The sequence below is a fragment of the Cryptotermes secundus genome, unplaced genomic scaffold, assembly GCF_002891405.2.
Source record: "Cryptotermes secundus unplaced genomic scaffold, Csec_1.0 scaffold443, whole genome shotgun sequence".
In the NCBI taxonomy this organism is placed as follows: domain Eukaryota; kingdom Metazoa; phylum Arthropoda; class Insecta; order Blattodea; family Kalotermitidae; genus Cryptotermes; species Cryptotermes secundus.
Window position 1 is genome coordinate 150,594 of NW_019731576.1, and position 15,333 is coordinate 165,926.

The following is a 15,333-nucleotide window of genomic DNA, read 5'->3' on the forward strand; positions in this document are numbered from 1 at the left end:
CCTGGTTTACAATCCCCACATTCACAACCAATTTTTCCATGCCAGATTCACCCTGAAAACCCCTAAGTCTGCAGCACACATTTACAACTGCATGCAATGAACAGCATGTATAATCTGAAAACTAAAGCATGCTATATGGATCAGACTCACCAGTGTGTTACTGCTGCTGGAGCTGCATGTGTTTTTGTCTTATTGCTCTTTAATGTATAGTTGTAGTTGTGTTGATATTCATACCTCATAAAAGGAAAATGAATACATAGAGTGCAAAACCAAACAAGAAACCAACAAAACCCCTTATTCTGAAAATTAAATGTCAAGCTTTGAAACTTCACAATTCGGGCAAGAAGAGAGAAGAGTGAGTTAAAGAAGTATCGAGTTCAAGTTAAAGAGGGAGTCTGTTAAGAAAATATTGAGGTGAAGTTAGAGAGAGAATTGGTTAGCATTAATTAGTGGGAGCTAGTAATTCAGCTTATGTGGCTTGAGTGGAGCAAGTTAAAAGCCGGAGAGTGACAATAATTCCATAATTTCATATATCCTATACCCAAATATTCTACTCAGCATTCTGTTCTCAGATAACTTCAATTGAATTTCTTCTAAGAGTGAGAAGTAACTGCAGGAATTAAAGCAACGTCACACCTCTTGATATTTGTCATAATAATCTGTGCATAGCAAAAGATTCAAGCAAATGTAAAACAGACCTCTACAAAGCAATCACTAGGAGGCGGTTCCGTCATTGCAGAGAGGAGTGAAGGTGGGAAGGGGAGTGGCCACCAACACATGTGCACTTCACCTGCTTACAGCCTGAACACAGGAACTTCTCAAGCTGCCAAACCAAATAAAAAGGCAAGACATACCAAAATACTAAAAAGAAATCTACTTACAGGCAACAAAATAAATTAAGTAAAAAAGGCATAAGAATTTTCATATGACATGGCAATATCTCTAAAAGACACAGACCTCAAACTATTCCAACATTGGGCTCTAGGAAAAATAATTTAGCTACCAATTTTCTTTTGAAAGGAAACTACAAAAATCTAGTCCATTCAAGTACCAGATGAGATATGGAGCCTCACCTGATGACTGAAGCTGGGATGTGCTGGCTGGTTAAGCCTATCACACAGCTGAAGAGCCTGTTATTAGGCATAGTTAAGAAATGATGACTGGCAGCAGGGAACCAGAAATACTCAAGATAAAAATTTACCACTTTCACCACAAATCTCATATAGACTGCTCTGAAAGTGAACCAAAGTCTCCAAAGTAAAAAGTAGATGTTTGATAGCATGAGCTATGACAACATTTTTACAAAAACTGATCAAATTTCCTTTGATTCTATGTTTACACATAAATGAGGAAATCTTTAGTAGATAATTCAAGTGTTTTACTCTGCAGAACTTCTTCTTGCCTGACTAACAAAGAAAAGTATTTGCAAAAAAAGATATCAAAGACTTAAACACAGTGGAACAAAAATTAGGTGCCACCCTCATACTGTAGTCTTCTGTGTTATGGTAACATGCAGTATGGTATAAGAGTACCAACATTTCAGAGGAACATACTGCCTCCATCTTCAGGGTAGATGGAGCAGTAAGTTTCTTTGAAAAATTATACCCACATGAGGGAGTAAGCAATTAGATCACAAATGAAATTAATGCGCAGTGATTGTGCTTGAGGAGAGTACTACCGAAGAGCAGAGTTCTGTTGTGTTTTTATGCAATAGGACCCAATGTAATGGATATTCATAAACAAATGTTTCCCATTTACAGTGGGAAGTGTTTGTTGCGTTGTCACGTAAAATGGTTCACAACTGGGTCGAGTAATTCTCTCAAGGACATCTGAAACTTGCAGATGATGCCCCATCAGGTCGCCCTGTTCAGACTGGAAGAGAAGCAACTGCTGACAGGAGGATAATGATACAGTATAGCGACTTCACTAGGGTGTTCCCATGGCTTAGAATACAGCATAATGACTTGAGTTTTGGAAAATGTGCGCCCAGAGAACTAAAGGACCAAGAAAAAATTAACCTTGCAATATCTCTCATAGTATGCAGATGAAGAATATATGCTCAACAGGATTGTTACTGGGGATGAATCATGGGTGCATCACTCCCAACCCTAATCAAAGTGTGCTTTAAGGCAATAGAAACATCCCAGTTCACCTTCAAACAAAAAGATTAAGGTTACACCATCAGCTCTGAAGGCTATGCCTACCATATTTCTAGATTCTCAGGGAGTACTGTTAGCCCATTTCTAGAAGCATGGTGAAAATGTGAATTCTGCATCCTACTGTGAAGTTCTGTTGAAGCTTTAGGATGCAGTTCAACAAAAATGTCCAGCTAGCTGGCAAGAGGGGCACTGCTTCATCACGAGAATGCCAAACCTCATACAGCTTAAGCAACCCAGGAGAGAATTCAAGAACTACAGAGGGAACTTCTTGAACATCCATCTTACAGCCTGGACTTGGTCCCTATTGACTTCCATCTGTTTGATCCGCTAAAAAACCATCTTGGTGATAAACGTTTGCTGATGATGAAGAGGTTGAAACAGGGGAGCAGAAGTGGCTGAGAAAACAGTCAAAAGACTTCAATGCTGCAAGTTTCAACACACTTGTAAAGCAACTAGACAAGTGTATCAACATTGGAGGAGGATATGTTGAGAAACAAATGTTTCTTCCAGGTATGAATATCACGTGTTTTCCGTTTCATATTCATTCGTGACCTATTTACTGACTCTCCCTCATACCATAATACATACTTTAAAAATCCAGAAGACCACTAAAAGAAACTTTACTGCCATGAAAACTTGTTCAACGTATCTGTCACTGGCACAGAAAAGAATATATGCCTGCTATATAAGAAGTCACAAAGAAAACATACTACTGCCAAACCAGTCCAAATAAAATCCCATTTGTATAAGGAGCATGCATCTACTGTTCCATGCACGAACTACATAACTTAGAGGCTTGCTAACCCTTTGCTCATTCCATGGAACACTTCAAACCTGAGGCATGTAGATGTCTGAAGCAACCATGCCACTAGTATTAAACAATTCAAAATATTATTGTCAGGTTCTGAGGGAAATAAATATTTCCCCATAATATTTGAGATGTTTACTAACAAAAAAGGCAATAATCTGTTGAGCTTCACCACAGAAACAAATATGATCACCAGACATGATCATCAGTATTATACACATATACATAAAGATCAGTCCAAGAATCCTATGATCCATCCACACATTGTTACACTAGCTCACTCTCTTTTCAGAAGATAAATATGTATGGAACACAATGTAAAAAATTATAGACGGTGGGGGGATGAGACATATGAAACTTAACTGATACCTTTATGGATTGAAAGGGGCACGAAGAAGAAAATCTTGTAAAAAAAACTGACATGAAGGACAGTGTGACCTGGGTCTTCAAGGAAAGGGTCCATGGAATCATAAGTTTGAGAACCAATGCTCTTTCATAGAATACAGTTCTACAGTAATCCACTTTAAATTTTTACAATAGTTATTTATACATAACTTCTGAAGCACCAAGTCAGAAATAGGGTGATGATAACTTTACTAAATTGTTCAGTATAACCAACAGTGAAAACCACTTAACAACATATGCAGTTCATTTCTGGAACTGAGACTACACCTTACATCTCACTGAGAGAATGTTCAATTGGATGGAGTTCCCTTAGCAAACAACAGTGAAAAAGGGAAAATAATGAAACAGTTTCAGTGAAAGTTCATTTTAAAGACCAGATGAATAGAGTTCACATCTGGCAAGTATGCAAAGAGATACTGCAGACTCAGGGTATGAGCTACTCTTGGACAAACCTCTAGTTTTCCTTGAACACAATATGTACTTCTGAGGTTAACCTCACTTATTTAAATATTCATAAATCTGTCTTTCCCCACCCTACAGGAAACACATGCATGCACACAGAAGCAAGTGTTGGTCCAAATGTGATCAAAATAATATACTGAACAGGTGTGTATACCAAATAACATTATATGAAACACATAAATGCAATAACACTGTGAGATGTTCTACACATCAGCTGACATACTTACCCCAACCTTCCTAAGTAAGTCACCTACAATATTCATTGCAGATATCCTTGCTGGTGGGGTAAGCGGAATGTTCTGTCCCCCTCTAGGCTGCTGCACTGGAATAAAAAGTATAAATAGAGTCACCATTGCATAAATAAGAGTTCTGCACTTCATAGTCATACAAGTTTTCTCCCTTATGTTTCCACAAATAAAGCCAAGCAAGGTAAGTAAATAGGTTAGTAAAGAAATTAGAGCTATTACTGAAATGAACAACAGAACAATGAGGAAACACGTAATTCAAAGCTGCAAAGTTCTCAACAAGGAGACAAACAACACTGGAGGTATAGGAAATCTTTACATAGACCTCCAGTCCTTCAGACTGTCATGGACTATGCTTATTAGCAACTTTGGTTATATAATTTTTATGTACTAAGGCAAAGATGCAAAATTCAATGACTGTGTGATCAAGTGTCAAGCCACTGCAGTACCTAATAACCACTTCCAAACTGTCAAAACAAAGATTCTAACACTCCAATTCATGTGAGACATTTTTAGGCTCATGTTCCCAGCAGTCTTCTTAATCTGTTGTGTTCTCTCTCTTTGTGTGCATGCATACATGTGCATGTGTATACATAAATAACCCCAGCATATTTATTAGTATTTTACTTTTACTATTGGACCAAATACATGTGGAATACATCAGGTGATTAATTAATTTAAAAATGACAAATTCTGCTGAAAGACATTAATAAAATGTTTTGTATTATTGTAAACCCCATAAAAAAATGTGTGCAAACTTTATCCACTTGTATTAACAATGTTTCACATGGTGTATCTATATCCTTTTCCTCCAAGAGTAATATTTCTTAAATTTACTTACAGCTAGTAGCAGTGCCTGTCCTCCAGGCAACAAATTTAAAGAAGGAATATCAAATTAAGAAATTACATTTATATAATTACAAAGAGACTGAGAATGACTAAAATGGCTGTAAAAACTGCTGCAACACTTGCACATCAATTAACAGCCTTAGATATCACACACACACTGGATTGGGTACTGAGTAAATTTCATAACTCAAGTATCTTTGGGGACTCTCTATTCAATGGAAACTGTAGGAAACAGGAGGGTTCCATTTTTAGCCTACTTTCCTTATTTTACAAAAATGAAAGTAGGCTTATGAGATCATCATGCTGTGAGTCTGTGAATACCCTTCCTCTGTTAACTTTTGAATGCCTGAAAACTTCCTGAAATTTCATATGCATATAACAGCACTTGAGCCCATCAACAGCATGCTTCATAAATCCCTCCCATTAGTCTGCGTGTCTGTGTATCCCCCCCCCCCTAATCAGTGCTAGGCAACAGCTTGGCAAAAACATTACCACAGGAACAAATAGAAGAATTGCTGGATGCACTGTTTTCTATACAGTTAGGGTTCTATCAAAGGAAACTAGGGGATCACTTCTTCCCAGAATTCTTGTCATTCTGTCATATAAGTTTTGTGCATTTTAATGTTTAAAAGGTAATTAATTTTTCAAGTACAAAGCCACTCCACTTATACAAGTGTCGTGGAGGCTGGGCCTGCCATGATGATTCATAACACTATCTACAATTTATAAACTATCCTGAAGTGTTGCATCCTGTTTGTACTTACAAATAAAAACAAAGGGGTTGCTGTCACACAAAGTCCTTGGCATGTTTTGGCCCAGATGGACAATCATCAGGTGATTCTTGAGGAAATACACAAATGGTGACAGATTACATATAAACTACAGTGCTAGTATAAAACATCTTCTTTGCCAGTTACAATTGGTTGGATCCAACATAATGCTGAACACATTAAATATACTTTAGATTTCAAATTAGAAAAAAAAAAAAATGCCAAACCCTGCAAAGATATTATTACCTTGAGACATGGTTTTGGATGTTTTGAAACTGGTCTGGAGGTGGCAGGATATTCAGGTTATTTTGCAGTGTCTGTGGTGGAGGACTGCTTCTACTATCCATTCTGTCTGATATTGTTAGGGGTAGACCAGTCTGTAAAGTGTTGTTTTATTAAGCTGTTACATAGAAATGTGTTAAAACCTAACATACAGCAAAGCCAGACACAGAAATGTGAGAGACAAATAAATCAATACAAAGAAAGAAAACCATATTGGAACATCACAACAACCAAATACGAACAGTGCAACTGCTCCATAAGGAAATCAAATGGGAGCAGAAATAAAAAATGCCCACCCACATATTATAATGCTATAAATATGCTAATAGACACCAACATAAATAGTATATTTATAACGATATATAGATATGACATGTACCATAAACACGATGAACAACAATTTTAATTCACTGTCTAAATGTTTTAATATACTATAACATCCATCCGAATGCAGAACTTCCATTCAAGTTTTAATGCATTTTATAAAGCTTGTACTAATTCAGATGAAAGTTGAATGTATTAACTGAACGGAAAGTTAGGTACATTAGTAACTGTTGTTATATTGCAATACATGAATTCAAATAAAGCTCAATTCAATAGATTGAAAATGTTTGTTAATACGTACTGCCTGATGATGGTTTTATAAGCCAAAATATGTAGTACACGCTCACTTTAGTATGGGCAATAAACTTATTATACACAGAGAAATGTGAATGAGATTCTGACAGTTTCGTTGAGAAGAAAACAAAACAAAGAAATTATATAGGATAACACAGCATGATGTGTTTCTCGAAGATAATTCCTCTACTGCTGTCATGGGTGGTTGCCTAGTTGACAGTCAGGATAATGCTGACGTGTTTTGTTATGGGTGGTTGCCTAGTTAACAGTCAGGACAATGCCGACGTGTTTACCGGACGCTACCAACCAACACATGTTCCTTCACATGATCTGCATACATCATTTACCCAGGTGACTACTTTGTAAGTGGGGTGATGGTCGCCGATGTCTTTCCATTCTGTGCGCTGCCCGGGCTCTACTTCCTCCAGAATGGGTCCTAAGTCCTGGTCGTTCAGTTGTTCTGTTCTCAGGGCGACTGCATCCCAGCCAGCTATGGCTACAGCTGCAATAGCTCATACCTGCCCACCACTCAACTTTGTGGCAGTGGGTACACTACTCTTGGCATGGTTGGTTCAGAAGGGCATCGGCATTATTGCGTTTTAGGCCTTGACGACACTCGAAATAAAGTTGTATTCTTACAGGAGCTGAATACAGAGTGCGGTTTGTCCTTCTGGGTTCTTGAAACTCATGAGCCAGGTTAATGTAGAGTGGTTGGTGTGGAGTTGAAACTCTTGTCGATAGATGTACTATTGGAAATGTTCCAGTGTCTTCACGATTTCAAGTAGTTCCCATCGGGTAACAGTGTAATTACTCTTGGCCTTATTCAGAATCTTACTGTAGGAGGCTCCTGTCCATCCTGTACTTAGGACAGCACTCCTCTAATCCCGTTATTTGTATCTGTGTCAACGATGAACCTCTCTTGGTTGCCGGTAAGCAAGAAGAGGGGCAGGTACATAGGGCCTCCTTTAGTATTTGGAAGGCGGCCTCCACTCCTGCAGTCCACTGAAAGGCTTGCAACTCCTGAGTGAGTTTGGTCGGGGTTTCGTAATGTTTGAGAAACCGAAAATAAACCGTCTGTAATATGTGCATTGACCCAGGAAGCATCTAATTTCATGCTTCCTCATCATGGTCAGCCATTCCCATACAGCTTTCAGCTTCTTGGGGTTGGCCATTATCACCTCGGGTGATACAACATGCCCCAGGTACCATACTTCCTTCTGAAAAAGTTAACACTTCTCTGGATTGAGTTCTAGGTGAGCTTCTCAGAACTGCTCTAACACCCTCCGCAGGTTGAGCAGGTGCTCTTGAAATGGGCGGCCAATCACATTCATGTCATCCAGGTATGGGAGATGAGTAGTGAGGCCTCTTAAGACTGTCTCTCAAATGTCGCTCAAGCATTGCAGAGGCCAAAGGGCATGACTATAAACTTCCACAGCCCTTGGATCTGTCGACAATGAAGTCTTATCCTTGCCATCAAGTTGCTCCTTGTCGTCCGGGGGTAGATCCACGTGCCAATAACCGCTCTTCAGGTCGAGTGGTAAATTTAGTTCCAGCCACCGTGTCCAGAGTGTCATCAATCCAGGGCAGTGGTAAACAGTCTTCCTTGTGACATCGCTTACTTTTCCTGTAGTCTATGCTGAAGCGCATATTTCTTCCGGATGACAGGGGATGACCAGTGGGTGTCTGATTCTTCTATAAACCCACGTCACTGAATGTCCTTGAGAATCTAGCACACATTCACCTGTTTAGACAAGGGGAGTCTTCTCAGGGGTTGATGAATCAGTCAGACAACTGCTGTATCTATATGGTGATGCAATTTGTCAGTCCATCCATAGCCATCACTGTCCATAGTAAAGACGACTCCATACTTGGTGAGCTCTTCGAACTCTCCAGATTCAGCATCACTGAGGTTAGGCTTGATTGCTGCAATCATGTCCTTTAACTTTGGGTTAGTCTTGTTGTTGTGGTGGTTCCACAGTGGGTGGGATCACCAGCGTGACTGGCTAAGAGTGGACCAGGGGGAATACTTTCATGAGCTTCTGAATGCGACGGGCATCATTCACGACCCTCACGGGTAACTCCTGGTGGTCTCAGATGAGGGTCCTGGCTATGTAGAGTTCTTTGGGTGGATGAGCCTCTGAACTTGGGTCTACCAAATCATTTCCCACTCCGACGTGGCTCTCTAATCTAGCCATCACTACTCACTCGCATTGTGCAGGTATCACTTGATCATGGGCCACTACCAGGCTGGAAGGCCAGGGCCCTGCCCTTGGGTTCCAAAGTGATACCTCTTCATCTGCCAGACGTGTCTGACATACTAGATCCACAGATGTATCCTATGCGCACAGTATGCCCATCCCAAAGATGAACTCGCTTGTGATATTGACAACAAATACCCCAAATATTCAATGGCGGCCACCCCAGGGTGTCAGGAAAAATTCCTTCATGATGGGTTTTCCTTAGATACCATCTGCAGCGTAATGGTAGTTAACTGTCTTTCAGCCCATCCAGTGGCGATGTCAGGCCTGGCCACTGACATACGCCCTGGTGCCCAATGTCAAGAGGCATTGTTTGTCACTGACACAGCAGTGTCTGATCAGGCTATGGTCAGTCCTTTCTGTAATAACAGTCAACATGTGATGGGGGGCTTGATGTACACACTAGCATCCGCCCTTTTCCGCCGGTCCCTGCTCATTGGGCACCCCTCATGTCCACTTCTCTCTTATTACTAGAGTCCATTAGGACTTTCTCAGCAGTTTCCAGGTGTCTCTCTGGTGCTGGTCATTTTCTGCCTCCCTTCCATAAGGGCAGCTATGCTAGAAGTGGCCACTACTCTGGTATACCGATTGTCTTGTGTCTCTTTGCCAGGTGGGGGTGATCGACTATCCAAAAATGTCCTGGCACTTGTTTTGTGGTGCCTGGGGGATAAGAGCAGGGCCTGCCAGAGAGCCTTGTTCACCGTCTTCTGTCCTCCCAGCAGCAGCTGGACTTTTATGGCAGGGTCCTCTACGCTGTCTGCTAACGCTCTGCCTGCCTCTCTCCTTATGTGGTCCTCGGGTAGTGAAAGGTAGACGCGGCGAGTGAACTATTAGACGACCATGGCAAATTCTTGCAACGATTCCTTGACCCCCTTGGTCTTCATTCTTAGCTGACTGCGATATGCGGTGGCAAAGTACTGGTGTCCTAAACGGTCCTCCAAGGCCTAAAGGGTTTCCTCACAGATCACACCTTTTGGCACGCCATGTAAGCCCATTGGTCACCTGGCCCTGCAAGGTGGTTATCAAATATGCGAATTTCTCCTGGTGCACCCAGTACGTCTGCATCTGCTACGGTCTCCAGATCATGCTGGAACACAGCCCATGAGAGAGTCCCGTTGAATTTCGGTGGTTTTGACGCACCTATTCCAGTTCCTGTTCCTCTTCTGCACTCTGCCCTGGCCTCGACTTCATTCAACTGTGTCTGGAACTCGCGTCAGGTGGCCTCAACTTTGGCTTCCATTCTTTCTTGACAAACCTTTATTTCAGCCTTTACCATTGCCTCAACCCAAAACATGGCATCCAGCTCTTCGTGGAGGCTGTCCCTTTATTCTCTATGGCCTTGTGAAAATCCTTCTTTATATCCGTTATATCGCCCTGAGAATTACAGTCTATGTACCAATGGACGTCTTTACTGCCTGTAAGTCCACCTGCGTCTCAGTAGTCTTCTTGGTGAGTTCCTTGCAGAGGCCCTGCGTCTTTTGGTTAACACACAACAGGACGCTTTCCACCCATGTTTGATGGTCTCCTTTAACTCGAACCAGATGGAGTGTATTGCGGTCTCCATCTTCTCTTTATGTATATCAATTTTGGCTCTCATATTTTCTTGAGCGGACACTGTTCTGGCTTGGTGGACATCCATTCGGGAGACAAGAGCACCTTGAAGGACTTCACACTTCTCACTATTGGCCTCTATCCTGGCTTCCATCTTTTCTTGACTGGTGCATACCTTTGTATCCATCATTTTTTGGTTGTTCTCCATCTTGGTCAGCTCTCATTTCCATTAGATCTAAGTCCAACCTGGCTTCTGTTATGGCCAGCACTTCTGCTTGGTTGGCGTCCATTTTTTATTGGTTAGCGCCCACTTCTTCTTGGTTCCGATTTCGGCCAGCAGGCCTGCCAATATTTGTTCCACTTCCATTTACATGGTATGACACTGTAACTACACAATGCAGTCTTCAATCCAATCCCATTTCTGACACCAGTTTGCCATGTATTTAGGACTAACTATAGACAGGGTATGGATCAGTGAACAGATTGACCACTTACATACAGTTCATAACTACAAATAACTGTAACATTATCGCTGATTTCAACACTTAAAAAATTACTACACGCTAAGTCTTCTCCGTTTGCTTTCACTAGTCGTTTCCTAATAACAGATCTTAACAATGAAGATTTTCCAGCCTCTGTGCTCACGTCATTACTGTCTGGAGACTATCCTGCAACTGAACTCACTCAGCCAGCCTGGGGTCTTCACTAAATAGCCTTGGGGGCAGTGCAACAGAAAACACCTTCATCAGAGTTTCTGTTGTTATGGATGGCAATCGATGCACAGCAATGGTACTACACACTACAATATTTTATTTAACTGTGGTTATTTGCATGTGTAGCCATAATGCTCCTTACTTTGACTCAATGTGGAAACTCTGTTTTTAGTACAGCTTTTATGCAGTTCTCAATCATTACATTAGATGCCAAACACTAGTGACAGACAATTTGATGCAATATGTGAATGACTACTTCAATGAACACATACTGTATATGACAACTATTTGGATAGTGATTATTCTGAAACTCCAAACACACAAACACAACAGTACAACAGACATATGTAATATCCACGTACTTTCCATTTCACACTGAAAAGATGACAAAATTACATGCTTGCAAGCACAACCAGCGTACATTCCAGAAAATAAAAAAGGTTATGCCAATGAAAAAAGGAATGCAAAGGATGCAGCAGGCAAAACACACAGCTACTAAACAGTAACCAGATTTTTATATATATAAATTTATTTTTTCATTAGCAAAATTAAAACATTGTAATAAATACAAATATAAACTTAGACTGTGTGGAGATATAAAAGCAACATCACACTTCAGAAAAATGATTCGCAACAATATACTGTACTTTCCACTTTTAATGTTCATTCAAACAAATCTGCTTCTTTCAGTTTTACTTTCTTCGCTTTCTTCAAACAAAAGACAGCAATATACAATCAACAGTGGTGTCCATGCAGCACCCAAAACAGTGGCAGCTTACTTTAGTTGAGGTATTTGTGAATTCTTATATTACAGATAGGTATCATAAGAATCACTTAGATTAAGAGAGATTACTGAATTAATGCAATTTACTAATGTTTCCTGTATGAGTTCTCAATACACAGAATAAAATCATGAACAAAGACTTTGATCATGAGACTGCATCTGACACACAGGCTCTGTTAACTTAATGTATGATGTTCCAGAAATAACCTCATGGCACCTGGGAATCTTTCTGCAGCACATTCAGTGGATAAAAGAAAGCTAGTGAGTACAATGTATTTTTCACCATTAGCAGTGATATTTTCATTAGCTTTATATACAAACTACAATACAACAGGAAACCTCACTCCAAACAGAAATTTAGCATCAATTAAATTACAGAACATATGGCATGACACAAGCAAGAATCTGAAAATAAATGACTGAAAGATGTGTACATGTGCATCCCCACCCCTCTCTCTCCTCCTGCATCTTAGATGTAGACACACTTGTAAACGCCACTATAATAGTTCTAATTTCATGAGATGTAACTGATGTTGCGGAACTGCTATTACGCATGCACTTACTCAATAATGAGACACCACAGAATATAATTCACTCCACTGTCCTTCCTAGTTCCTTTTGCACAAAGGTGGTGGGACCAAGAGGACAGATGTTATGCACAGGCACCAGTAAACAATGGTAGTTTACACAATGTGTGTGTCAGGATAGGAGTGCATGCTAGATTGCCGGTAGTCAGCTCGTACAGGTGAGGCTCACTTCCAAGGCTTAAGTTGCCTTGCTCCGACAAGACAGTATGAAACCATCACTTTGATTACACAAAGTAAATACAAAGAACTAACAGTTTTAATACACTCACTAATTGTATTACAGACATATTACGCATTTCTACATGAGTTTCATTTTAATATTATTGTTTACAAAGACTTTTTACTGCCTTGTTACACTGTAAATTCTTGCAAGTTGACTGAATAAATTCAGCCTTAACAATTACTTTATGTAAATCTGTAACTCAGAGCAACATACATTTATGTCTGCTCAGCCTGAGTATTCACTGAAGAACTGCTTTTTGAAGGATGCCACCCAAGGTATATATCCATTTGTAACTTACTTACTGACTTACCTATGTAGATTAACACCAGAATGACTATAACATCTATACATATAAACCACTTAACAACTCGTCTAGCAGCATGGAAAAACCTACAGCCATTGGTGCATACACAACAAAACTGACGACACTACATCAACATCCTTACGAATTGCATAAATCACACACATACTTTCAACACCAAAAAGGAAATGTATCACAAATAAATCCAAAACGAGAAATACTCAAGCAAATATCTTTTAAATGAATAGGTGATAAGCACAATAGAAAACATTAATATGTCGACTAATTTTAATTCAAGGTTAATTATTTTAATTAGGAAATATCATGTTCACATGGGATACATGATTTTGACATATAATGCAACAATTTTAGCAAGATAGACAACACCCAATGAGGGCCATATGCGGCCAAAACGTGTAGCAAGGAAGAAGGTTGACTAGAGAATAAGGTGCATTTAAGATGGAAATATATATGTACAAAAGGATATAAGTTAACATTTGTGTATAAGAATTGAATTATTTTGCCTTACTCATTTTCAAAATTTAAGTCTGAATCTTGATTAATATAACTGATGATCGTTATAAATAATGATCAGTTGTGAGTTTTTCCTATACCATGTCAACAAAAATTATGACACAGAACTTCTATTTGTTTACACATTACTATGTACATATATTTGTTCTACTCTGGGGTGAAAAAGATCAAACATATCTAAATTAATTGCAAGTTAATTCTTTCCACATTCATCAGCATGGATCCTGATACAGCCAGAATGGTAGCATCATTTCATTAGCTAATTCATACCCTAATTCAAGGACTATATAATGGATGACACTGGGTAGGTGTCCATTATATAAAGTCAGTATGCTTTCAGCGAGATAAGAAGGGGCACTACCTAACGAGAGAAAAGATTTCCGCAAACAAGCTCTTGTCTTTCATTAAAGACAACTTCTGTAACAAACCTTCACTGCATATAATTTTAAAAATTTTGTATCCGTCCACGTTTCTGTCTAGTTGTAATAATGGACAGGTAGGCCGTGTACTTCAGTGCCTCTGAATGACCACGGTTTCTTGGCACTGCCTCTCTCTACAAGTCTCATTTTGAGGTCTCCACTTACAATTTTGTAACACATAACTGGAAGACATCCTTATGCTCAGAAATAAACTTTTCAGTTTCAAAAGTTAGGATTAAGAGTTTCTTCTAGTATAAATTTTGGAAATGAATAAGCTGCTGCAGTTCTAAGCCATTCTCCTGCAGAGTAATTTCATAACTTAAAATCTCTTTCAAAAACTAATGCTTCATGAAAGGATTTGACTTTATGTGCACATTTGAGAACATAAACAAATGTCCTTCTGCAGGGCTGAGCCACATAAACAGAGCAGCATTCACTGCTACATACAACATTTCGTCCTCTTTCATTTTCATCATCTGGCATCATCATCACAGTCTCATAAATGCCACTAATTTATTTTTAGTTATGTCATATGCAGTTTATACTCCAATGCAACAATATTCCGCTTGCTTCATTTCTGATTTCTCCTTCTCAAATTTCTGTATTATTTCATTATTTCAACTTACTGATAGCAAAATTTTCTTCCACCTTTCAGGCATTTCAAATAGGGTTCATACACTTATGAAATAAACTTCTGCAATAGGCAGCATGTGGCAGCATAGCTGGTTGAGGCATTATGCTACAAGCCAGGTCATGGGTTCAGTTCCCGATAAGGTCACTAAATTCTTCAATTGATCTAATCCTTCCAGCCACACTATGGCCCTGAAGTCAACTCAGCCTTTAACAGAAATGAGAACCAGGAATATTCCTGTGGGTAAAAGGCAGCCAGCACATAAGTCTGACTTCACTGCCTTCTGTGAGCTAACTGTCCAGAAAATGTGGGAACCTTGATGTCTCACAACCCTATGGGCCTCCATGACCTGTTATATGGATAGCTTCTTTACTTCAGAAATAAATGAAGCGTTCTAAAATGTACTGGAACTCACAAAATGATTGGTTCATGTGCCAAGCACTTCGAGAAAGGTCAACCAACTGAAAATGGTACCCCACTTCTTTTCCTATTCATCCTTCGTTTCTTTCCCCACATGCTGAAACAGCTGTAACCACATTCAGCAAAGGGAAGAGATGAAAGCCCAGTTCACATCTAAGTTTACAAATTTCATGTGACTCTATATTACAACAAGCCTATAAAAGTGTAAGTATACACTTACCATGCTAACTCAGCAGGATATATAACTTCAGAAATCTTCATGTGACAACAGGAGACAATGGTGAATTACATATGGAAATTTTAAAATGTGTGCA

The 15,333-nt window shown here is 39.5% G+C and overlaps 1 protein-coding gene across 5 annotated transcripts in view; it reads right to left on the reverse strand.

Annotated features, from left to right (window-relative positions):
* Positions 1 to 15,333, reverse strand: part of LOC111867133 (nuclear distribution protein nudE-like 1-B) — a 58,081-nt gene that overhangs the window by 11,886 nt on the left and 30,862 nt on the right. For 4 of the 5 annotated variants that reach the window (XR_002843295.2, XM_023856673.2, XM_023856674.2 and 1 more), the window contains exon 7: positions 4,062 to 4,156. Coding sequence is in view for 4 of the 5 variants with exons in the window: in XM_023856673.2 (XP_023712441.1) it covers positions 4,062 to 4,156 (95 nt within the window). In the remaining variant the exon portion in view is untranslated. Of the gene's footprint in view, positions 1 to 698; positions 824 to 4,061; positions 4,157 to 15,333 lie in introns of all 5 variants that reach the window. The other variant, XM_023856676.2, reaches the window with a different exon arrangement.